General features: G+C 43.8%; 1 protein-coding gene across 9 annotated transcripts in view; it reads right to left on the minus strand.

The window, feature by feature from the left end:
• LOC135323550 (E3 ubiquitin-protein ligase RNF38-like) overlaps positions 1-27033 on the minus strand; it is a 178458-nt gene that overhangs the window by 11129 nt on the left and 140296 nt on the right. For all 9 annotated transcript variants that reach the window (XM_064500271.1, XM_064500270.1, XM_064500272.1 and 6 more), the window contains 6 exons: positions 21083-21296; positions 18438-18605; positions 10383-10553; positions 5944-6105; positions 4684-4790; positions 3020-3104 (listed from right to left, as the gene is read on the minus strand). In XM_064500271.1, the coding sequence (XP_064356341.1) occupies positions 3020-3104; positions 4684-4790; positions 5944-6105; positions 10383-10553; positions 18438-18605; positions 21083-21296 (907 nt within the window). The remainder of the gene's footprint in view (positions 1-3019; positions 3105-4683; positions 4791-5943; positions 6106-10382; positions 10554-18437; positions 18606-21082; positions 21297-27033) is intronic.

A 27033-nucleotide genomic window follows, 5' to 3' on the forward strand; every position in this document is an offset into this window, starting at 1 on the left:
GAGATATGGACACGCAAATGCGACAGAGCATGAGACAGACACTCAGATTCCGACATACAGTCACCCAGACAGACATCCAGACACGACAGAATCCGAGACAGACACCCCCACACACATACCCAAACACCCAGACGCGACACAGTGTGAGATGGACACCCAGATTCTGACATACATAGTCACCCAGACACAGACATGACACAGACGCCCAGACGTGACAGAGCGCAAGAGTCAGACACCCAGACACAGACTCAGACACATACACACGGATGCGACAGAGGGAGAGACAGACACGCAGACACTGACAGATGCCCAGACACAGACGTGACAGACACCCCAACACCCAGACAGACACCCACAGACATGACAGAGCGTGAGAGACAGCCAGCCAGACATGACAGAGACAGACATCCCCACACACACCCAGACACACACCCAGACATGACAGAGCACGAGACACAGATTGTGAGACACACACAGACATGACAGAGCATGAGACAGACATCCAGACAGAGAGACATCCAGACAGAGACATCCAGACAGAGAGACGCAGACACATGCAGACATGACAGAGCACAAGACAGAGACACACAGATGCAACAGATGCACACAGACACAGAGTGCGAGAGACAGCAAAATAAACACACGGATGCAAGAGGAAGAGATGAGACAGCGTGCGAGACATGCAATGGAGTGCAAGAGACATCGCAAGAGACACTGCAACAGTGTGACAGATGCACACAGATGTGCATGCACGCAGACGTGCACGCGCACACAGATGCGACAGTGAGAGACCGAGACACCCAGATGTGACAGACACCCCGACACAGATGTGACAGACACCCCCAACACCCAGACACCCAGATGTGACAGATTGCAAGACAGACACCCAGACACACACCCAGACAAACACCCAGACACGACAGAGCGCGAGAGACAGTGCGAGACGCACACAGATGTGACAGAGCATGAGACGCACACCCACAGACACCCAAACACAGACGTGACACACACAAACACACAGACACGACAGAGCGCGACAGTCACCCCAACGCCCAGATGCGACAGAGCACGAGAGACACAGACACACACATACAGACACAACAGAGCGTGAGTGAGACAGACACACAGACGCCACAGTGCAAGAGAGACTGACAGACACACAGATGCAACAGACCACGAGACAGACACCCAGACAGACAGAACCACAGATGCAACAGATCGCGAGAAAGATGCCCTAACACAGGCATCCAGACACAGACAGACACCCAGGCACAGACGCGACAGAGCACAAGATGCACACACACCCCCAGACATGAAAGAGCGCAAGAGACAGATGCCCAGACAGACATAACAGATCACGAGAGACGGGCACCCAGATGCAGCCACACACATACTTGACAGAGCGCCAGACAGACCCAGACCCAGACACAATAGAGTGAGACAGACACACACACAGACACAGACAAACACACCAGGACACACAGATGCGACAGATCGCAAGAGACAGACACCAAGACACAGAGCGTGACACACAGATGCGCACACACACAGATGTGACAGAGCGCGAGAGACAGACACAGACACACACGTGAAAGAGAGACACGACAGAGCGTGAGACAGACACCCAGACACCCAGATGTGACAGAGCATGAGACACACACACACAGATGCGACAGCGCGAGATAGACACAGACACACACACAGATGCAACAATGTGAGAGAGACCAACACAAACGTGACAAAGACACACAGACATGACAGTGCGAGACAGACACTCAGACACAGGGCACAACAGAGACACGCACGCACACAGATGCGACAGAGTGCAAGCAAGACAGAAAAACAGACGCAACAGCGCGAGAGAGACAGACAAGACAGAGATGCAAGAGTGAGTGTGAGAGAGACAGGTGTGAGCACGAGAGGCACAAACACACGAGAGGGCTAGGGAGAGGGCGTGAGAGACGCAACAGCACGAGAGCGAGCGCAAGAGACACTGCAACAGAACGCGACAGACACGTGTGCATGGAGATGTGCATGCAGATGCACACACACAGATGCGACGGAACGTGAAAAAGTATGAGACACAGACACGACAGAGCGCAATAGAGCGCGACAGACAGACGCGACAGCACAAGAGAGACACAGAGTGCGAGACCCCAACAGAGCGCAACAGACACACACAGATGCGCACAGACACATACACACAGATGTGACAGAGCACAAGAGATAGCATGAGACACACACAGACATGACAGAGCACGACAGACGCAACAGAGCATGAGAGAGAGAGCACAAGACTAACAGAGACGCAGACGGCAATGCACGCAGATGCATGCACACACAGACGCAACAGAACACAAGAGAGAGCGCGAGAGAGACACACAGAGATGCGACAGCGTGCACGCGACAGAGATACATGAGGAGGGGTAGGTGGTGGCTGAGGCTTTCTGAACAGAATCTGATGGAAATTCGACAGCCTGAGAAGCAGTAAGGCCAAGAGTTGGGATCAGTGCTCAATTATCTAAGACACCAGTGACATTTTATTTCAAAATATGTGACTTTCTGTACTCCCCATATTGTCAAGAGAAAAATATATTGAGAGATTATTAACATCACATTTAGCTGAATTCCTCCTATCATGCTAACACTATTCTGTAAAGTTAGCAAGGCACATAAAAAGCACTAAGTTACCCTGTTCTTTTGAATATGCTATATATCTGTGATATTTAAAAATCAAGTAAAATGCAAAAATAAGAGTGGCATCTAGAATGGAAAGCTGAGCAATTTAACCATAGCTAATCTGGAAGGGTAGATTCTGAGGGAAGGCAACAAACACAAAATAAGAGTGTTCCTAACATTCAGTGTTAGAAACTAGTATGAAAAGGACATTTCTAGATTCTGTCTTCACAAACATTACATTTATTTCAAAGACAAAAACAGGATTAAAAGCAAAAGACCATTTAATTTTATGTATCAAGTTGACATCTGCTTCTCATAAAATTGTACTTCACACACCAACCTCGTAGTTTTCTACCTCTCCATCTTCCACGTCCAACTCAAAACTGAAAGCTGGTCCAACTGCAGGTGGCACTGGAAGCATTGATCTGCCAGAAGAACAAACAACAATAAGACTCAACATCTTGCTGAAGGAAAGCATACACACATATGGCAGAGGTAGAGTTATGTTATTGATACTTCTTAAATCAACAAATTCGAAGAATCAGTAAAAATGTTACATTTGAAATTAAGAATTAAAATTCAAAATAAAGGAGTCAAAGGAAAGCTAATTGTGCCACTTTTTGATACTCACTGTGTTGCATTTTTAAATTGCATGTATATTGCTATGTCAACTGATACTTCCAGTAAGACTCAGCATTATTATAGAAACTAATCTCTTGATAGCATGCATCACAGAGTTAATATTGAACAGAGTTTCTGGTTTTAAATTTGACTTATTGAAATAGATAGAACATCAACAAAAATAAGTAACCTTAAATTCACCTAGCTCTCCAATACAAAAGCCTTCAAACATTCTAATACACACAACAAAGATAATTACAGTATGCTACTGGGCCAGCTTCCACATTGACAACAGACCCCACTATACATTCCCATATAACATGGAGTTGGTCAGAGAAGAACCTCTTAAGATATAAAGGCAACAGAGCCATTTTTCTGTTTTTCTTTTAAGTTAAAAAAGCGTCTTCATCCCAAGATAGCAATATGGGTCACAGTTTAACACACAACCATAGAAATAAAAAGTCCACAGCACTATAAATGTCATTTCATTGAAATAATCAGGAATGATTGTGCCACGCTGTCCCTGAATAGACAGACAAGAGGCTATGACATCAGAGCAGGCTTTGTCAGAATGCATGATTCAAAGTTCAGTAACTTCACTGGATCATATATCCTGGTGTTATTTTGATGCAAGTCAAACTGCGGAGTCAGAAACTATAGATGTTGTGGCAAAACAACAGGTGACAAAGTTGGATTATCTCCCTGTCAATGCCACCTTTGAAATAAATCCTCATTTTCTAAGCATTTTGTAGTCATTTCAAAAACAGAACATACAAGAACAATAAATCCCATATCATATATCCAAACTACAGCAGATGGCATCTACTTTAACAGGCTACTGATAATCCCCTAATGTTACTTCTCCCATCCCTTCTCTTCCAGAAATGGTTAATCAGGTGCAGAAGTTCAAAAGCTGTAACAGATTACCCACACACAAACACACCCAGAAGGCTCCCCTCATTACATTTTAATAATTACTTAGGAGTAAATCGATTTGCTTGTTTTTTTGTAAGGACTGTTAGATCTTTATCCTACGTAAGAACACTTTATAATGCAACCATGAGTATAACTCATAACTATAAGATTATCCAAGAACCAAGTTTAACTGTTCTACATTGAACAAGATTTCAACAGAAACAAGAGGCATAGCAGATCCCAAAACGATGCTATCACAAAATTGTTCACTTATACACCTGAGAAAGGGAAAAACATGCTGTTCAAGTGGACTGGAAACTTTAAATATAACTGCAAGCTTTATTCCTCCTTGGGAACAGCTGAACTGTCTTTACTCCATGGTAGAGCCCAAACAAAAAAACATTGAGAGGATCGGTTAGCTTACAGAATTATTTAATAGTCTACATGTAAGATGTACTTTGGACTTACAGCACATATGGTAATAGGCTGGGATGGTAAGGGTGTGGTGGTATTGGTTGCTGTGATCGGTATCTACTACGCCCTGTGAGTCTTCGAGGCATAAAAGGTGGGTAAGGCTGTAAAAAGGAAGAAAAACTTCAACATTTTCTTTTCCTATTTAATAATGAAATTAAATGAAAAGTGAATGTTGAAATACATTTTAAATAAGACATTATCCAAAAACCCCCCCAGCCTCTTCAAACAATTTTGTTTTGACCAACAAATCTCATCAGTAATATACAATTATACCATCCTACAGGAAAAAAAGTAACAATGCTCACCAGAAACCCTTGCAAGCTAGCTTATAAGCATTTTGTAAGGCTTAGCCTATATGTGGGCTGATTTGGACAGGCAGGACTTGAATTGGTGACCTTGTTGCAAACCAAGAGCGCAGGGCTTTGGACCTGGTGCTATGTGCAGGCTTGTGGGTAAGAATGAGAGTTTTTTTAAACAACATATATACATGAGTTCTTTTGCTGGTATAAGCCAAATATCCATTAGGGGGCACTGCCAGGATGCACCACAGCAAATCTTTCACATTAAATAAAGAACAAGGTTTAAAATAAATACATAAATAGAAATTGCCTTCAGAGTGGTGCTCAATTACATTCACTTTAGGGAGGGGTTGTAGCCTTTCAACTGTAAGGATGGTTTAAAGAATACAAGTTGTGTATCTAAATAGTGACTAAAGAGACATTCAAGTTTACAGCTTCAACATGTTCTTTCCATAGGAGAAAAAGACACTATTTTCCTACTTTTTGATTTGTATGACAAACTCTTTAGTTTACTTACATACATACATCCTCAATATCACTGTTTAAAATATCTTGCACTGTCTATTAAATGGGGGCCAAAATGGTAAAGAATTGCCACTTAGATATAAATTGTATTTTTCTAGAAATATTCAATAGTGAAAAAATGTCAGCAGATTTTTAGAACCAAAACTCATGCACCACTACTGAATTGATATTCAGAGGCCTTGAGACATTTATTTTATGAAAAAAGATCACTCAAAGATTTTGGTAGCATGTTTTCATTCTTCCAAGTTTGAACCTTCATAATACATGAAATAAGTTTAACCTAAAAAACAACCACCCTGACTTTCCACAGCTGCAGCCACTAATGAAATTCAATTGCAAGAAATACCATTTTCCAATAAAATGGTTATAACACAGAATAAAGAACTTTAACTCAGCATGCAGAGGATGTAGTACAGAAAGCAATACTTACTACTCCAAATGATACCTCCTGGTGTAAAGGATCATGGGTTAAGAACTGGAGAGGTGCTGAGGGAGGCAATGTTGGTGGATGAGCTGATGGAGGGTAGGTAAAGCCTCCTACAGGAAGATGTTCTCCAAGCAGTTCTACTTCATTCTCTATCCTTTGAAGTGGCTAAAAGAAACATAGGGTTTGTTGTATTAATAAAAATCCAATTTTACTTATTTATTTATTCATTTTTAAATACCAAAGAACCACAACTCCAATTATATGTTCTGAGGAGTTGTGGAAATTTTATAGAGTACAGTGCAATCATACTCAATTTCAAAGTAATACCAAACAGTGACTCTATTGTCAAGACTACCAAAAAGCAAAAAAGGCACTAAGAACTCAGCATAAGTTGACCTTTTCCAGCTAGTCATGCTTACAGATTAGGAAATTTATGTAGTCTGACAAATATGGGAGTAGCCATAATTCCCTGCTTCTCATATTTTTAAGGACAACTACTTGTTCTCTTTCATGCCAGGGTGCTCTCACTTTGAAATTCTGTGAGAGAAACAAGACCTTGGAAATACTCCTTTTTATCATGTTGTTCACTGCAATAGCCAAAGATGAGAACCCAAATTGTCTCTGACAGTTTGAAAAGTGAAGGTGAACAGCAGACATGGCTAATCTCAGTATTTGCAGGTGCTTTATTAGAAGACTAGTACAATGGACAGTCCTACCAAGAACAAGCAATCCAGTGGTTTCAGAAGTGTGAGACTCAAGTTCAGTTCCATACTCTAGTCACTCTAAGACAGTCAGACCCAAAGGTCCTCAAGAAATACCAAATACTTTGTGAGTCCCACCTTTGCCCCATCTTACCCCCTTCAAAGAGAAAGTGGATAGAAGAAATTCTGTTTTCCAGGGATGTTACAAGATTAACACACCAAAAATGGCCAGGCATTCTGTTACTATGCATAGGCTAGATAAGGTAACTCTTATGTGAAACCACCATCGGAACTTTAACATCTTTAAAGAACTTGAGGAAGTCTCTGAATCACAAACCCTGGTTCTTACAAGGGACTTCGACCTCCCTGACATCTGCTGGAAGGGCAACACAGCAAAACACAAGTAGTCAAGAAGATTTCTGGAGGGCATGAGGGATAACTTCTTGATACAGGTACTAGATGGGCCAACCAGGGCTGATACACAGATGGATCTGCTATGCACTAACAACGAAGAACTGGTTGGGGATGTGATAATCAAGGGCAGCCTTGACTGTAGCAACCATGAAATAGTGGAGCTCAAGTTTCTGAGGGGAATGAGGAATGCAAGTCTCACAGTACAGACCCTGGCCTTCAGGAGAGCAGACTTCACCTTATTCAGGAAACTAGTAGGTGGGATCCTGTGGGAGGCAGCTCTGAAGGGCAAAGGAGCTCCAGAGAACTGGCAGATCTTCAAGGACAGCCTCCTCCAAGCGCACGAACAGGCCATCCCAATATTCAGGAAAGACAAGTAGATATATCAGGAGACTGGCTTAGCTAAGCAGGGAACTCATGACTGAGCTCCAATGCAAAAGGACAGCATACAGGAGATGGAAGCAGGGACAGACTACCCAGGAGGACTCTAGAAACACTGCCCAGGCATGTAGTGATGGTGTCAGGAACATGAAAGCTCAACTGGAACTGAGTCTTGCAAAGGACATCAAGGGCAACAAGAAGAGCTTCTACCACTACATTAGTAATAAACAGCTGAACAAGGAAAATTTTGGCCCACTGCTGAACAGGATGGGTGATCTAGTGACAGCAGACATAGATAAGGCTGAGGTACGCAAAGCTTTCTTTGCCTCACTCTTCAGTGACAAGGTCTCCCTTTTGGAGAGGTCCTTTTGGAAAAAGTCAGCATGGATTTACCAAAGGGAAACCATACCTGATCAACCCAATTGCCTTCTATGATAAAGTGACTGGATTTGTGAATAAGGGGAGAGCAGTGGATGTCATTTACCTGAACTTTAGCAAAGCTTTGACACTATCATCTCCCACATTCTTGTATCCAGGTTAGGATATTACAGTCTGGATACGTGCACAACCAAATGGATAAAAGACTGGTTGGATGATCAGGCTCAGAGAGTAGTACTCTACCCAGATGTTGGTAACAAGTAGCATACCACAGGGACCTATCCTGTTTAACAACTTCATCGGTGACCTGGAAGAGGCAGAGTACTTGCTCATGAAGTCTGCAAATGACACCAAATTGGGGGGGAACAAGTCCATACACTGGAGGGCAGGGTTGCCATACAGAGGGACCTGGACAGACTAGAGAAATGGGCCAAAAGGAACCTTATGATATTCAACAAGGACAAATGTCAAGTCTTGCACCTGGGAAGAAAGAACCCCTGGCAACAATACAGACTGGAGACAGACTCGCTGGGGAGCAGCTCTGCTGAAAAGAACCTGGGAGTCTTGGTAGAAAGCAAGCTGAATGTGAGTCAGCAGCATGCCCCAGCAGCAAAGAAGGCCAGCAGTATCTTGGGCTGTATTAACAGGAGCATAGCTAATAGATTGAGGGAAGTGATTATTCCTTTCTACTCAGCACTTGTTAGACCTCATCTAGAATACCACATCCAGTTTTGGGCACCCAAATACAAAAAAAAAGACATTGTTAAACTGGAGCGAGTTCAAAGGAGGGCTATCAAGATGGTCAGGGGACTGAAGCACTTGCCCTACAAGGAGAGCCTGAGGGAGCTGGGCTTGTTCAGCCTGGAGAAGAGAAGGCTTTGGGGGAACCTAATAGCAGCCTTCCAGTACCTGCAGAGAGGTCATCAAGATGGAGCCAGGCACTTTACAATGGTGCATAGTGGGAGGATGAGACAATGGGCCGAAGTCAAAACAAGAAAGGCTTAGACTGGATATAAGGAGAAACTTTTTCACCATGAGGACAGTCAAGCAGTGGAACAGGGGCCCAGAGAGGCTGCGCAGTCTTCTTCCTTGGAGGTTTTTAAGACCAGACTGGACAAAGCCCTGAGCAACCTGGTCTGATCTCATAGCTGACCCTGCTTTGAGCAGGAGATTGGACTAGAGACTAGAGACCTCCTGAGGTCCCTTCCAACATGAATTACCCTATGATCCTGTGATCCTATGATCCAATTCACCAGATTGCATATGTAAGGCAGCAACTACTGACTTCCTTAATAGAGAGATGTTCTCAAACAGAAGAAAATAGTTCTATTTCATTATCATGAGGAGAATTGAAGGCACAGAGATATATGAAGAATTAAGAAGTTTCTTACAAAAAACAACTCGGTGTTTCCCTGTGAAGCAAAAATCTTCATTATGAGCACCATCTTTTTTACTTATAAATAACCTATTGCCATGTTTAGGCTAGATGCATTATCTTGAAGCTATACTTTTTGCTATTAGGAAAGACCAGCTCAAATCTCAACTCATTTTGGTTTCATTTTTCAGAAAAACCTTAACTCTACTAATTCACCCTTTTCCTGGTACTTAATTCCACATGCTTCAAAACAGTTAGATAAGAAGTCATCTTTGGAAGCAAAGGAAAAGCAGAATTGTTTCCTCATTCTGCTGAACAAACTTTAAACAGTCAGCATTTTTAAGGCAATAATTCTCCAAGTAAGACTTCACAGTAAAATCAAGTTATCTGATGGAGCTAAAAGTTAACAGGGGAGCCTATTCTTGAACCTAAATTAGCAATCCAAGCTAAGAAAGAAGACCAGACATTTTCTGAGGGAAAGACGTATCCTGATTACCAGATAAAACTATGCAGAACTGTTTCCCCATGACTATAATGAAATTATTACAGTAGTACCAGCACCTGAGATTTGACACAGATAGGTCTGAGCAGTATTTGTCAGTAATACTGAAGTTATTTTGTATTTCTGCATTAATGAAATATTAGCAGACCTCCAAAGAAACAGGCATAAGGGTGTAGATAACCTCTGACAGAAAATTAGTAAGCAGAAATTACAAAATGTAATTTCTTCCCTCATGTGCAAAATAAGATCATCTTCTCCCATGTTTGCATAAGCCTTATTATGAAGCTATTAGCTTTTCAGCCAAGTTTGCTTAAGTGAAAAGAGTCACTAACTTCCATAAGCAGAGGAAGAAAGAGGTTCCAGATACACTCTAGAAGGTTTAAGTAATACTTTTCTCTCTAGTGTTCTGGGGGAGACAGTGGTCACTTTAAATCAACTGTGAAGTAACATGGTAGGAGCATGCAATAGGAATAATGATCTGTGCTTTCTGGTCTCTCTACAAAGTTTTTTCTCTGAGAAACTGCTGATTTTTTTCTTCAGACTAAGGATCTAGTCTTGCTCAGGTAGCACTACCACAAAACCCTATTACTTACTCTAAACCAGATCCATTTGTTTTCTCAACCAGAATGAGATTCAAGAGCATCATCTGCTGATCAAGCCCAAACTAGGAGAGGGGATAAGAAGCATTACTTACCGACCGTGACTGCTGTGCTTGGAAGGGAACAAATTGCCCTGGAGGTGGCAGGTGAGGAGGGTGATGCGGAGAGAGGTGAGGAGGATGCAAAAGGAATGGGTCATTAGAAATCAGAGGTGGGAACGCTGCATATGGTACTGGTAGATGTTGGACTGAGCACGCCTGAAGCATCTGAAAGAAAATGAACATTTTTACATCTAGTGTGAAGATTCTTATAGAACATTATTTGTTTATTAAGGAGATATTAAAAGAAAGCAGACCACTTGCCCTTGGCTTTCAAACACAACCCAAATAATAATTCATTCGCAAACTCAACGAATAGTAACTCTAGTACAGAACAGGGTCCAGAAGTGTGATGCTACACCTGCTAGGTGCAAAGGGCCTTTTACTTTAAATGAAGTCAATAGGAGTTGGGGGTGTTCAACACTCCACATTATCAGGCACAGACTCCCAAGGGGAAAGCATGTTTACTTACCATAGTAGCTTCTATTCTTCCCATATATTACCTTCACATACACATGCCAAAGCAATGACCATGGAACTATTTTGGAATTGAAGGACTCCTAGATTCAGATTGTGCCCTAAACTACTCTGTTGCCTGAAGTTATAACTAGCCTTGCAAGCTCTGCTCAGTTCCATGCTTTTGAGGGGAGTCTTACGCTCTGAAGGGATGAAAAGCGTTCCTATGACCCTGAGTTTCCATAGAATGTAGACCACCTTCTCTCCTCTGTGAAGCTGCTTGTCCAAAACATACTGTGGGATACTACAGTTTGAACTCTCTCAGGAATCAAGGCAGTGGTAGGGAGAATAGGAACTCACTTCATGGAAGTACTCGGATTCACTTCCAGCTCTACGCATGCAGGAACAAGACCCCAAATTTACATTCTGTCAACTACTCTTTAGTCAGTCACCAGAACATCAGGCATTCCTTTTACATTTTTGACCATTTAAAGTACAACTCAAAATGAGCTTTTTAAAAATAAGCAACAACTCTCTTATGTAAACAAGGGTGTTTATTAAGACAATCTTCAAACATTAAACTTCACTGCCCCACTTCCAAAGTGAATCAAGCTTTATCAAGGAATGAAGAGTAGAGGACCCAGCTGTACTCTCTCTTACCAAAAGCATATTTTTCTTATTAGCTGTGACACACAACACATTATGCATATTGACTATAATGACTGTACAGATGGTAAGGAGATACAGTTTAAGATCAGATTGCAATAGCAAAAGTGCAGTCACAGCCTCCTTTACTGTGATCATGACCCCAAATTGATCTTTACATCAAGCTGATACAGTACAAGATTAGTATGATTTGAATGCTGATTCACCTCAAATAATCCTTTGAAATAAATAACAATAAATGTGCAGGTACATCATAACATAGTATTCCATAACACAGTTCAGAGGTACTTTTGGAAACATCAAAATACAGTTCAGCAGTTTATACAATAGTCAAGACTAGATAAAGATTACTATGACTTTAATATATGTAAAGGGTATTGCATAAAGATTATCGAGCAACATTCTACGATGTGTGTTATGCAGGAGGTTAGGGTATATTTTAATGGTCATTCAGGCCTTCAAATCTATTGCCTTTATCCACAGTTATTCAATACTGAAGAAGCAGAATCTATTCCTCACCCAACATTACTATAAGAGAACATGTCAATCCAGACTCCACTTTATGTTGTTATATTCAGGAATAATTTTCCACTTCATTATTTTTAATTATAGCTAGAATGTGCAGTGATCTCTGGTGCTAAAAATATGCGACCAATTTCCATTCTAGTGAGCCTTTTCAGCTGTTTATTGGCAAGTTTTCATTTTACCAGCTGACATTTTCAGACCAGGTCTCCACCTCACAGCAACTGAAGTTGATGCAAATTAAGTTGGGGGGGGGGGTTGAGAGAGAAAGAGAATTAAAAAAAAAAAAAAAAGAATTAAGATAAGTTTAATCTCATTTAAGCATTTTTGGAAAATTCCTGCCATCTAAACAGATGACTCCAGAGGTTTTAAATCTGAGGCAGAAATTTGATAAGTGAGAATTGGCTTTGATTGTATAGTTATATATACACAGAATGAATGAGATCTTATGAAAGTAATAAACATATCAGAAAGTTCACAGATGACAAGTTGAGAGAAGCAGTTGATACACTGGATGACTGGAGAAATGGGCTGACAGAAACCTCATGAGGGTCAACTAAGACAAATGCCAGGTCCTGCAATTGGGGAGGAATAACACCATGCAACAGGACAGGCTGGGGCCAACTGGCTAGAAAGCAGCTTTGCAAAAAAGGACCTGGAGGTCCTGGTGGATAAGAAGTTGACCATGAGTCAGCAGTGTGCCCTTGCAGCCAAGGACAACTGCATCCTGGGCTGTATTAGCAGAGTGCAGCCAGCAGGTTCTGGGAAGTGATTCTTCCCCTCTATTTGGCACTTGTGAGACCACATCTGAAACACTGTGTCCAGTTCTGGGCTCCCCTGTACAAGACATACATTGACATATTGGAGTGAGTCCAGCAGAAGCGATCACCGAGATCATTGGGGGCTGGAGATGTATAAGGAAAGACTGATGGAACTTTTTCTTTTTTTTCCAGCCTTAAGAAGAGAAGGTAATAGTGGTGCATGTGGGGGAATCTTCTTGCTGTCTCCAACTACCTATCAGGAAGGTATAGAGAAGATGGAGCCAGACTCTTCTTGGAGAGACACAGTGATAGAAGTTTTTCACCACAAGGATGATCAAACATTGGAACGGGGGGGGCAAAGAGGTTGTAGAATCTCTATCCTTGAAGAGTTTCAGAACTGAATTGTACAAGGCCCTAAGCAACCTAATGCAACTTTGGAGTGGGTCCTGCTTTGAACAGGGGGTTGAACCAGATGGCTTCCAGAGGCCCCTTCTAACCTACATTATTCTATGACACACCAGAAGAAAGAGCAACATCAGGGGCAGACATTACATAATCTTAATTTCGATGATTCTTTGTATTCTGTTGCACTGTGTTCATTCTCTTAACAAACCTGTTTAACAGGTGTATAACAACTGGAAACAACCAGATTAATCTGTATTTGTACTGAAGTTTTATTCATGTATATGTTCAAAGCATATTTATATTGCTAACTTACACAATACTTTAAAAATGGCACTGATAAGGAAACTAGTTTACAGCAGGAGAGGAAGGGATCAGAATCCAACCAGTTGTTTGGGCTGTCTCAGACCCCGAGATACCTTTTAGATTTTTCTCTGCTGCTCCTTAGCACTTTGTGGGACCTGTTAGATTTCTGCCTTGCTGAATTTACTTTGCAAATATCACTTCATCTCTGCAGGTACTCCCTTTTGTGACTACTTTGAGTATAGAAATATACAAGCAGTAAAGACTCAGGTCTCTAAATTGAAACACCAAATACAAAAGGTAAGGGAGAGGGAGAAACTATCTCAGGGACACACATTAATGTAAATCTGTTATATCAGTCATTTTGAAAGATACTGCTCCTTATACAGGACTTAAGTTTGCTAACCAAGGAAATAAGAGGAAATGCTATCAGCAGACAGACTGGCTAGCAGCATGCCAGAGAGAAGGTGTCATCTCTGATGGGGACCCAAAGGCATCTGGAAAACATGAACACAAATTAATGTCCCTCACCCTTCAATTTAGCTGCTTCAGAGTTAGAAAAAAAACAATACTAGCAGTATACACAGACAAACATGTGGCCGCATCAAAGGTTCTGTTTCACTGCCCCAGACTTTTTCTTCACATCCCTAGATCAGAGAACGCAAACATAGCAGCAGCACGGAAAATGCTATGTTACACACTACTGATGAGTGCCTGGCCTGCATAGACCCAAAAATATCAAGTGCAACAACACTTGGACATTCCAAGACTACATTCATAACAAAAACATTCCTGTACAATGGAAATAAAAACTGGTAATGCAAATGGCTACTGGGCTTGTGAGCACCATATTTAATTATCTCCTGATTTATATTAGAAAAGAAAAAAGTAGCTGTGATAGCTCTGTTAGCACTCAATGATGATACCTTCACAAGAAGACGTATCGTAAGAAGGTGACTGAAAAGTATCCTCTACCAGCTGATATATGAAAATTCCTAGGAAAAACATTCACATTCTTTCAAATCCTAGACTGATAAGAATTACCTAGTCAAGGTAGCTTATTCCAACTCCCAGCAGAATGGGGAGACACACAATTATTAAACAAGAAAATTTTCATAGAACCATTCAGGTTGGAAGGAGCCTCAAGAGGTCTCTAGTCCAATGTCCTGCTCAAAGCAGAGTCAGCTAATGAGGTCAGACCAGGTTGCTCAGGGCTTTCTCCAGTTGGAGCTTGAAAACCTCCAAGGATGGAGGTGCTATCACCTCTCTGAGCCTCTGTTCCAATGCTTAGTTATCCTCATACTAAACACTTTTTTCTTTATACCCATTCAGAACCTTCTACATTTTGATTTCTGACAACTTTTTCTTGTTCTTCCACCATGTACCTCAGTAAAAGGCCTGGCTCCATCTTCTCAGTAACCTCCTCTTTACTATTGAAAAGCTGCTATTACATCCCCCTCCACCCTTCTCTTTTCCAAACTGAACAAGCCCAGTTCGCTCAGCTTCTCCTCATAGTGCATGTGCTCCAATCCACAGACTTGGTGTCCGTCTGCTGGGCTTGGTGCAACTTGTCAATGTTTTTTACTGAAAGGCCCAAAACTGGACACAGTATTCCAGATGCTGTGTAAGGAGTACCAAGTAAAGTAGTATAATATCACTTCCCTCAGCCTACTGGCTACACTCCTATTGATACAGCCCAGGATGCTGTTAGCCTTCCTTGATGCCAGGGCACACTGCTGGCTCATATTTAGCCTACTGTTCACCAGGACCCCCAGGACCTTTTCAGCAGAGCTGCTCCCCAGCCAGTCACTCCCCAGCCTGGACCATTTAATGGCAGTCCTGCCCTTGAAAATATCAACTGCACCCCCCCAGTTCAGCGATGTCTGAAAACTTGATGAGATGCATTCTGTCTCCTCCTCCAGGTCACTGAAAAAGATATTAAACAGGAATGGTCCCAGGATAGACCCTGAGGAACTCCACTTGTAACTGGCCTCCGAGTAGAACATGAACCATTTACCACTACCCTCTGAACCTGATGATCCAGCCAGATTTTCACCCATCTAGTAGTCTACCCATCTAGATCATAATGTCCCAACTTGGATACAAGGATGCTGTGGAAGACCACATCAAAAGCCTTGCTGAAGTCAAGGTAAATGACATCCATTGCTTTCTGTGATGAAATAACTGGCACTGTAGATGAGGGAAGAGCAATCAGGTTGGTCAAGCATGATTTTACCCTTGGTAAATCCATGCTGGCTATTCCCAGTCACCTCCTACTTCGTGTGCCCAGAAATGTATTCCAAGAGAACATGTTCCATGATTTTCCCAGGGACTGAAGTGAGGCTGACTGGCCTGTAGTTCCCTAGATTCTCCTTCTTGCCCTTTTTGAAGATGGGTGCAACGACTGCCTTTCTTCAGTTGTCAGGGACCTCCCCCCAATCTCCATAACCTTTCAAAGATGACAGAGAGCAGCCTCACAGTGACATCGGCCAACTCTCTCAGCATTCTTGGATGCTGTAGCAGTTAGCATGAGTTAGACTTAGTCAGCATAGCTGTTGGCATAAGCCCATGAACTTTAACCAACTTTTTGCTGTAGTAGAAGTAGATGAAATATGATCAACCACCTGTCCCGAACAGCAGAATAGTTTTGGTGTGCTCAAGGAAATGGATAGCCAAACTATGCAAACAACCTGTTGATCATCAAGAAGTGCAAAACTGTCCAGAACGAGCAGATTGTGAGCACCAACAACAGCACCAACAAATTAGAAAACGATAGCACAATCTGAACAGACTAATCATCAACAAGGTATTCTCTACCCAATCCTACAACTAAGGACACATAAGAAACTGGGGTGACCGAGAGTTTCTGAAAAGACTCTGGGGAGGGAAGCCCCACGACCCTTCACCAGGATCTGGGACCATCTCCCCAACCTCCAGGGAACCCAGGGAGTGGAAAAGAACTCAGGGAAACCTCATGACACTGTGTGAAGACTACACACAGCATGGCAGGAACCACCATGCTGACCTGCCCAACCTCTCTCCCGGACTGCGCCATCTCTCCCATGGAACAAGGAGGTTGTGTAAGAAACCGCTATGCTGACCCGCTCGACTTCTCTTCTCCACTGCACCATCTCCCCCACGACACAGAGAAGTCATGTAATTCATAAAATTGCATATATTGGTGATTAAAGTGCTTTGATATCCAAATCCTCCACACTGCCATTTGGTCTTAAACCATGACAGACACATCCCATGGACCTGTATGGATCAAGATTTCTCCAGAGATCTCTAACTCGATACTCTTCTATTACTGGTAGTTGTTCTCCTCCTTGAACCAATTCCCTAGGCACAAAGGCCTGGGAGACCTTGTTGATGAAGACCAAGGCAGAGAAAGCATTGAGTATCTCAGCCTCTTCTGCATCTGTTGTCACTAAATCGCCCACCCCATTCAGCAATGGGCCCACATTTTCCTTGTTCACCCTTTTACCATTAACATGGTAGTACAAGCTCTTCTTCTTACCCTCGATGTCCATCACAAGCATCAATTCTAGCTGAGCTTTGGCTTTCCTAACACCATCCCCACATGGCCAGGCAATGCTTCTATGTTCTGCCTTTGTAGCCTATCCTTGCTTCCACCTCCTGTATACATCCTTTTTGCATTGGAGCTCAGTCACAAGTTCCCTGCTTAGCCAAGACAGACTCCTAATATAGCTACTCATTTTCATGAGTATCTGGATGGACTGTTCTTGTGCTTGGAGGAGGTTGTCCTTGAAGACCTGCCAGCTCTTTGCAGCTCCTTTGCTCTTCAGAGTTGCCTCTCACAGAATTCCACTCACCAGTCCCCTGAATAAGCCAAAGTCTGCTCTCCTGAAATGCAAGGTCTGTACTCTGTTACTTCCCTTCCTCATTCCCCTCAGGATCTTAAACTCCACTATTTCATGGTTACTAGAGCCAAGGCTGCCATTGATTACCATATCCTCAACCAGTTCTTCCTTGTTTGTAACAGATCCAGCTGTGCATCACCCCGGTTGGCCCATCCAGCACTTCTGTTAAGAAATTGTCCTCCCAACACCCCATGGAAACCTCCTGGATTGCTTATATCCTGCTGTGTTGCCTTTCCAGCAGATGTCAGGGAGGTTAACATCTCCCAGAAGAACCAGGGTGTGTAATCTGTAGACTTCCTCAAGTTGCTTAAAGAAGGTTTTGTCTACTTCCTCACACTGATCAGGTGGTCTGTAACAAGCTCCCACCATGATATCACCCCTTACTGGTCTCTCCTCTGTTCCTGACCCACAACCTATCAAACAGTCTGTCACCCATTCCATAGAAGAGCTCCATATGTTCAAGCTACTCCTTCATGTAAAGAGCAACCACCCCCTCCTTCTTCCTTGCCTTTCTTTCATAAAGAGCTGTAAGCTGTAGAAGCACTTAAAAGCTACTATTTTATAAGAACATTTCCAGTTAAAAGACAGAACATTGTGGCTTTTATTAATTTTTTGGGATCATCATCTAAACATCTCTAAAAAATATTTTTTCCTAGTTGGAAGGGCTGATCTTTCCAATGTACAACCAATCCTTGAACGAGATCTCTTCAAGTTACCAGTTATTCTAGGTGAACTTCCTAATAATACTTGATGAACTTTGAAAGTCTTTTCCTCTAAACATCTGAATGCATGCATGGATAGGGTGAGAGATCAGATCATAAACTGGCATCCATTTTGAGTCAAAAATACATCAGAATAAGATATAACTCTATGAAGGTAGCAGAGAAGCACAATATGTTTACCAGCTCTAAAGCTTACACTATTATACCATTGCAATTTATTCCAGGAAAGAACAGCTTTCTTTGATGTAAAATAAAAACTATATGGGCAGTGAAACTCTAGGCTTCCCACCTCCTAAGTCTAAGTCCAAGTCAGTATAACTAGAGAACCATACTTACGGGAGGAGGCACGCTACAGATAGGAAGGTGTTGTCCACTGAATACCACAGAACACCCTGGGACCTGCTGTGTGCTGCAGGCTGGTATGTGCTGGCTTGTACAGAGTGGAATTCCATGCGGTGCCACTGTTGTTACTGTGTATGAGACAGGGACTGCACCCTGATGGATCTGCAGCAAAAGGAAACAAGTGTATGAAGTAAGTTGTTACAAGGGCTTTAGACAGTTATGGCATGGCATAGAAAACAATAAGCTTTCACCTAACATAACGGAAAAGTATTTTTACACTGAAGGTGTAAAAGAAGGCAAATACCCGTAACCCCTGTTCTTTAAAAATATTCATTTCATTGGAGTACTACTCTTCAATCAGTGTTTTGGGGGCAAGGCCAGGAGGGAGCTCTCAACTTAAGATGTTAAATCCTCCAAGACACCATTAGAGGCACTCAAAAGTATCTCAAATTCAGCAGCCCCCCCCCCACCCCCCACCCCAACTAAGGTTAGTTCTTAAAGAAAATAGGCAGCAGCAACTCCCACATAAAAGCCAATCCAAAAAAAAAAGGACCCCCCCACACACAAGTAGCTAAAGAATCTCCTCAACTCTTATTTACAGAGTGATTAAATGGTAATCCACAGAGACATATCCCCAAAGAACAAGAACTTCAAATAGATTTTCTTTCCTGCAAAGAGGCCGATCTCTGGATTCCTACTCAGGCCAACACTGTGTCTTAACATGACTAACAACAGTAGATGAAACCAAAGACTAACTTAAAAGCTGAAAAGGACAAGGTTACATACTTGTAAACATGCCTCTGAGACAGCATCCACTAAATATCTACAAACAGTAGAAAACATCCTGGCTTACAGATTTTTTTTTTAGTTAGCAATATTCACTTAGAACTCAGTCATCAAATCAAGGGTAGAAGATACTCTGGACCCAGACACTGCTCAATTCCCCACAATACATCAGGAATCTCTAGCAAAAACTGCAAAGAACCACAGGCAGGGAAGACAGATCCATAGAAAGCAACTATTTTGAAGAACCTTCCTTCACAACCTACTAAAATGGAATTCACCCTTGGGAAATTAACAAGCAAGAACAGCTCATTACAAAGATGAGAATAAGTAAATTGAAGAGGACTAACCTACTGAACTGGTCATCAGATACAGAGGCCAGAACAGGAACACTACACAGATGACTGAATAAAACTTCAAATCTCAAACTTGCACATATTTGGGACAAAAACCACTCAGCAGAAACAGTGAATTTGACCTAGTTCTGGCTCAGGTACCAACGCAAATATTTTGTACAAGGTCTATCAGAGAGGCTTTAATGTTTTAATGCCATAATTGTTGGGCATTTGAGGGCAGTGCCAGATGTAATTCAGGAGAGGTTACCACTGCTCTCACAGTGCGGAAAGGAAAACAAACAAAAAAAATGTTTTCTAAGAGAAAGGGTTACCTCTAGAGCAGTCTGTGCAAAGCACCATCATGGAAGACCCACAGTAACTCTGAAAACACTAACGTCTGGTTGTGGATGGTGCTTGGAAGGTAGTGGCAGCGTCACAGAATAATTATTTCTCAAGATGACATCATGAGTCTGATCAACCAGAACAAACACTAATTGCATTTTTATTTTGAGATACTGCAGTAACTCAGCTGTTCATCAGATACAAGCAAAGGCTGTGAGATGGTCAGACAGGCTATTAACTTTAACCCATGCACTCTGCTCCAGATGCAGATAGTTCCTTACTGAGCAGTCCTCTGCGCATAAAATGCAACATCAGTGATCTGCTGCTGTACTGAATGCAAATCAGTTTATAAGCTGTGCTGCAAGAGTTGCATTTTAAGCCTGGGCAGTTTGGGACCTGGATATCTGAATGACTAGCTCTGTCCCCAGTTCATGAATGTAACTGCATGGCAACAAACACACTTGGGCTGCAGCCCACTGATTTGAACAAGAAAAGGCTATAGCAAGAAGACAATTTCATTTAAAGAGCCTCAATTATGGGATCCTGCTCCATTTCCTGTCTCAGAGAAAACCTACATTATTTTTCTGGACCAACTGCAAATCTCATCTTCTCATGCCATTTAAGGAGCTGGTTGAGGCTAGAATGAATAATTTAGTGATGAGACAATATTATCATGAGTTTTGCTGTTATGTAGACAGTCAATTATATGCATTGTGAATTCTATTTTTAAATAATGTATTTTAACTATGTAAAGCACTTTAAGCTAAAGAGAGGTACCTCATATGCAATTAAATAAAATACATTATTACCATATCATATCTTAAACTAAATTAACATCAGAAGCAGAAGAGTCACATTTCAAATGTGGGATCCAAAGACCTTCAGAATTGTGCCAACACACTGACAAATTGTTGACTTTCACTCTTCTGTATCAGTCTGGATTTTTTTTTAAATAACAAAATGCATCATAATGTTTTCACTGAATACTGCAGCTTTCTATACACTGATATTACTCAGAAGAAAGAAACCTTGCTCTACAAGAAGACTGATAGGAATTAGTGTTATGTGATCTGCATTGCCAACTAATTTGGCAAGGAGAGCTTGCTCATTTGCTCTCTTGGGAGAGGAGGACACAGAGTCCTCAAGACATTTGCATCCATGTTCTCAACACACTCTTACCTGATCATGAATGTCAACCATTACTGCATTCTGCTGTGGTGGGTGAGCAGCAGGGTGCAACATACAAGGGGATACATTCGGAGGATGAAAGCCTTGGGGCTCTTCTATTGCTTGCTGCTGTCCATAGGAGAGAGGGTGATAGTTTTCATCTTGGCTAATGGAATTATGTCGAGACAGACGATCCCTTCTTGCTCTCTGACGGCGAACAGGAGGACTGAAAACACATATAAAAAAAAGATGAAAAATCACATTAAGAAAGGTTTGCGGCATTTATATATAAGAAGCACAAAGAACTCGATAGTAAGGACAATTTTATACTGGAAAGTTTTACCAGAACAGGTATGTTAGATTGGAGTATAACCTTTCACTGATAAAACTGCTAAAAGCCCTAACGTTGACGCTTCTTTCAGCATAAGAGTGCTTGAGCATAGCTTAATCCAACAGAGGAAACCAGAAAAATAAAGCATTTTTATACAAATATTATACACATGCCCCATGCATTTTTATAGAAACATTACTTTCACAAAGCCTGTTAAAAAGACATTTGAGCACTTGACTCGGCAGCCCTGAAAACAAGAATGAAAACTTCAGGAGACTCCCACATATTCACACTACACGAGAATCTTTAATTACATGATCACAGACACGTAGACAAATGATTTCCTTAGATCTTACATGTGACCATCACTAAAATACCCAAGTGATTCACAAAAATTATCTTTAGAGAATCCTAGCAAATTGTAACTGTGGTATAATTTCTGTTTTATACTGGGTACCTGATATTTAGATCTACTAAAGCCAGAACATCTTCTTACTTCAAGTAAGCAATTTAGAGACTTGGGATTTGACAATGTACTCATGAGGGACACAAGTAATAACTTCTCCATAAAAAAAAAGTTTTGATAAAGTGACTTACATAGCATCTCATAAATTTGGCAAGAGAACAAACTTTAAGTATGAGACCATCCCACAGCCCCCCACCAGATTCACTACATACCTTCCAATCTCAGAATCACAGAATGGTTGGGGTTGGAAGGGACCTCTAGAGATCATCTAGTCCAAGCCCCCTGCTCAAGCAGTCTCACCTAGAGCATGTTGCCCAGGATCGTGTCCAGTCGAGGTTTGAATATCTCCAAGGACAGAGATTCCACAACCTCTCTGGGGAACCTGTTCCAGCAGTCAACCATTCTCACAGTAAAGACATTTTTCCTTATGTTCAGACGGACCTTTCTGTGTTTCAGTTTGTGCCCGTTGCCTCTCGTCCTGTCACTGGGCACCACTGTAAAGAGTCTGGTTCCATCCTCTTTACACCCTCCCTTCAGATATTTAAATGCATTGATAAGATCCCCCCTCAGCCTTCTCTCCTCCAGGCTGAACAGGCCCAGCTCTCTCAGCCTTTCCTCATAGGAGAGATGCTCCAGTCCCTTCATCATCTTAGTAGCCCTCCGCTGGACTCGCTCCAGTACCTCCATGTCTCTCTTGTACTGGGGAGCCCAGAACTGGACACAGCACTCCAGGTGTGGCCTCACCAGGACTGAGTAGAGAAGGGGGAGGATCACTTCCCTCAACCTAGTGGCAATGCTCTTCCTGATGCAGCCCAGGATACCATTGGCCTTCTCGGCCACAAGGGCACGTTGCTGGCTCATGGTCAACTTGTTGTCTGCCAGGACTCCCAGGTCCTTCTCTGCAGAGCTGCTCTCCAGCAGGTCAGCCCCCAGCCTGTACTGGTGCATGGGGTTATTCCTCCCCAGGTGCAGGACTCTGCACTTCCCTTTGCTGAACTCCATGAGGTTCCCCTCTGCCCATCTCTCCAGCCTGTCGAGGTCCCTCTGAATGGCAGCACAGCCCTGTGGTGTGTCAGCCACTCCTCCCAGTTTTGTATCATCAGCAAACTTGCTGAGGGTGCACTCGGTCCCTTCATCCAGGTCACTGATGAATAAGTTGAACAACACTGGACCCAGTATTGACCCCTGGGGGACACCGCTAGCTACAGGCCTCCACCTAGACTCTGCACCACTGAGCACAACCCTCTGAGCTCTGCCATTCAGCCAGTTTTCAGTCCTCCTCACTGACCACTCATCTAGCCTGCACTTCCTGAGCTTACTTATGAGGATGTTATGGGAGACAGTGTTGAAAGCCTTCCTGAAGTCAAGGTAGACAACATCCACTGCTCTCCCCTCATCTACCCAGACAGCCATTCCATCATAGAAGGCTGTCAGGTTGGTTAAGCATGATTTCCCCTTGATGAATCCATGCTGACTACTCCTGATCACCCTCTTGTCCTTCATGTGTTTGGAAATGGCATCCAGGATGAGCTGCTCCATCACCTTTCCAGGGTTGGAGGTGAGGCTGACTGGCCTGCAGTTCCCTGGCTCCTCCTTCTTGCCCTTCTTGAAGACTGGAGTGACATTGGCTTTCTTCCAGTCCTCAGGCACCTCTCCTGATCACCATGACCTTTCAAAGATGATCGAGAGTGGCCTAGGAATGACATCCGCCAGCTCCCTCAGCACTCGTGGGTGCACCCCATCAGGGCACATGGACTCGTGGATGTTCAGTTTGCCTAAATGATCTCTAACCCAATTCTCTTCAACCAAGGGAAAGTCTTCCTTTCTCCAGATTTTCTCTCTTGTCTCCAGGGTCTGGGATTCCTGAGAGCTGGTCCTAGCAGTAAAGACTGAAACAAAGAAGGCATTCAGTAACTCTGCCTTCTCTGTATCCTTCGTCACCAGGGCCCCTGCCCCATTCAGCAGCAGGTCCACATTCCTAGTCTTCCTTTTGTTGCTGATGTAGTTAAAGAAGCCCTTCTTGCTGTCCTTGACATCCCTTGCCAGATTCAACTCCAAATGGGCCTTGGCCTTCCTAGTCCCATCCCTGCATACTCGGACAGTGTCCCTATATTCCTCCCAGGTTATCTGTCCCTGCTTCCACCTTCTGTAGACTTCCTCCTTCTGCTTGAGTTTTGCCAGGAGCTCCTTGTTCATCCATGCAGGTCTCCTGTCCCCTTTGCTCGACTTCCGGCTCACTGGGATGCACCGATCTTGAGCTTGGAGGAAGTGATCCTTGACTATTAACCAGCTCTCTTGGACCCCTCTTCCTTCTAGGGCCCTATCCCATGGGATTCTTCCAAGCAGGTCCCTGGAGAGGCCAAAGTCTGCTCTCCTCAAGTCCAGGGTTGTGATCCTACTTTTTGCCCTGTTCCCTCCTCACAGGATCCTGAACCCCACCATCTCATGGTCACTGCAGTCAAGGCTGCACTCAACCTTCACATCTCCAACCAGCCCTTCCTTGTTTGTTAGTACAAGTTCCAGCAATGCACCTCTCCTCGTTGGCTCCTCTATCACCTGAGGCAGAAAATTATCATCAATGCTCTCTAGGAACCTCCTGGATTGCTTGTGCCCTGCTGTGTTGTCCCTCCAGCAGATATCAGGGTGGTTCAAGTCCCCCATGAGAACCAGGGCCTGTGATCATGAGGCTACTTCCAGCTGTCTGTAGAAGGCTTCATCTACTTTCTCTTCCTGATCAGGTGGCCTGTAGCAAACACCCACTACAGTGTCACCCATGTTAGTCTGTCCCTTAATCCTTACCCATAAGCTCTTGACCTGCTCATCGTCCACCCCTAGGCAGAGCTCCATCCATTCCAGTTGCTCTCTCACATAAAGGGCAACTCCCTCTCCTCGCCTTCCTGGCCTGTCCTTCCTAAAAAGTGCGTAGCCATCCATGGCAGCATTCCAGTCATGCGAGCTATCCCACCATGTCTCCATAATCACAATGAGATCATAGCCCTGCAACTGCACACACAGCTCTAATTCCTCCTGTTTATTCCCCATGCTGCATGCATTGGTGTATAGGCACTTCAGAGAGGTATTCAAGCATGCTGATTTCTCAGAAGGGGTGTAAGAGGTTTCCCCATAGTCTTGTCTTGTAAGTACTTCCTTAGCTGCATGCAAATGCTTGAGGTATCCCCACTCAAGCCCTGTTTTGCTGACTGCATGGTCTCTATAACTCTCCCTTTCCCCGTCTTTCCTAGCTTAAAGCCATCCTTACCAGGTTGGCCAGCCTGTTGGCGAAGACGCGTGTACCTCGTTTAGTGAGGTAGATCCCATCTCTCCCCATCAGTTGTCGATCTTCAAACAGGGTCCCATGGTCATAGAAACCAAAACCCTGTTGCCAACACCAGCTGTGCAGCCAGTTGTTTACTTGAAGTATCCATCTACTCCTCCTCACACCTTTCCCCTTCACTGGCAGGATCAAGGAGAAAACGACCTGGGCTCCCAGACCCCTGACCGACATCCCCAGAGCTCTGAAATCCCATTTGATACTTTCCAAGGTGCCCTTGGCAGTATCATTGGTGCCCACGTGGAAGAGCAGCAGGGGGTAATAGTCAGACGGGTGGACAAGCTTCAGCAGTCTTTCCATGACATCTCGGATCCGAGCCCCCGGTAGGCAGCAAACCTCTCTAGACAACAGGTCAGGTCAGCAGATGGGTGCCTCTGGCCCCTGCAGCAGGGAGTCACCCACTACAATCACTCTCCGCTTCTTCCGGGTGTTCCTGCATGGCACAGGGACCATCAGCCCAGTTGCTTCACTTGAAGCTGTGCCCAGCTCCTCCTCAGCTTGGAGGGCACTGAACCTGTTCATCAACTGCAAGTCTTCAGGAGGAGCAAGAGCCTTTCTCCTCGTATGAGAAATGACCAGTTTCCAGCCTTCGTCTTCTACAGAGTTATGACTTACTGTCCCACATGGCACAGAGCCCGCCTGCATCTCCACTGCTGTGGGGGGTTGAGACTCTTGAAGCTGTAGGGTCTCTAAGAACATCCTATCTATCTCACAATCATCTTCTCAGATGCTACGCAGCCTGCTTACTTCTTCCTGTAACTCCTTTACCTGGTGACACAACTTGTCAACAACAGCACACCTTCTGCAGAAAAGTTGACTGTCAGCCCCAGCATCACGGAGAGGCCCCAGGCACTCTCTGCATCCTGAGACCTGCAGAGCTGCATCCACTGTCAGAAGGTCTGTCTGGGTGGAAGCCTCCGATATGGCAGATGCAGCAACTCCAACAGCTACTGGGGAATGAGCTCTGCGGCGTGTCATAACCATATCTGAGGAAGCGTACACTACTATGATCCACCTGACCAAGTAATGCAAAAGTATCTTTGTCAACAGGCTGGCCAATCTGGTAAGGAGGGCGTTAAACTAGGAATGATGGGGGGAGGGAGGGAGAGAGAGACCAACGATCAAGTAAGGAAGTGGTGGATGAGGTTGCCAAGCAAAGGGTCTGGGGTGATGTAAACAGAAGGGACCTCTTAGTCAACAAAACAGGGCTGAAGTGGAATCACCCCAAGCATATGCATGTAAATAAGGAAGTGCCTATGGGACCACATTATGGGGAAAGCTCTCATGCCCTTTCTAGGAAGTCAGCATGCTGGGGTGCCTCTCTGAAGTGCCTGTGCACTAATGCATGCAGAATGGGGAACAAACAGGAGGAATTAGAAATCTGTGTGCAGTTAGAGGGCTACAATCTCATTGAGATCATGGAGACATGGTTCAATAAAGGGAACTGCAGAGTCCTGCACCTAGGGAGGAATAACCCCAGGCACCAGTACAGGCTGGGGGCTGACCTGCTGGAAAGCAGCTCTGCAGAGAAGGACCTGGGAGTCCTGGCAGACAACAAGTTGACCATGAGCCAGCAACGTGCCCTTGTGGCCAAGAAGGCCAATGGTATCCTGGGCTGCATCAGGAAGAGCATTGCCACTAGGTCGAGGGAAGTGATCCTCCCCCTTCTCTACTCAGTCCTGGTGAGGCCACACCTGGAGTACTGTGTCCAGTTCTGGGCTCCCCAGTACAAGAGAGACATGGAGGTACTGGAGCGAGTCCAGTGGAGGGCTACTAAGATGATGAAGGGACTGGAGCATCTCTCCTATGAGGAAAGGCTGAGAGAGCTGGGCCTG

Source organism: Dromaius novaehollandiae, chromosome W (assembly GCF_036370855.1).
Source record: "Dromaius novaehollandiae isolate bDroNov1 chromosome W, bDroNov1.hap1, whole genome shotgun sequence".
NCBI lineage: Eukaryota > Metazoa > Chordata > Aves > Casuariiformes > Dromaiidae > Dromaius > Dromaius novaehollandiae.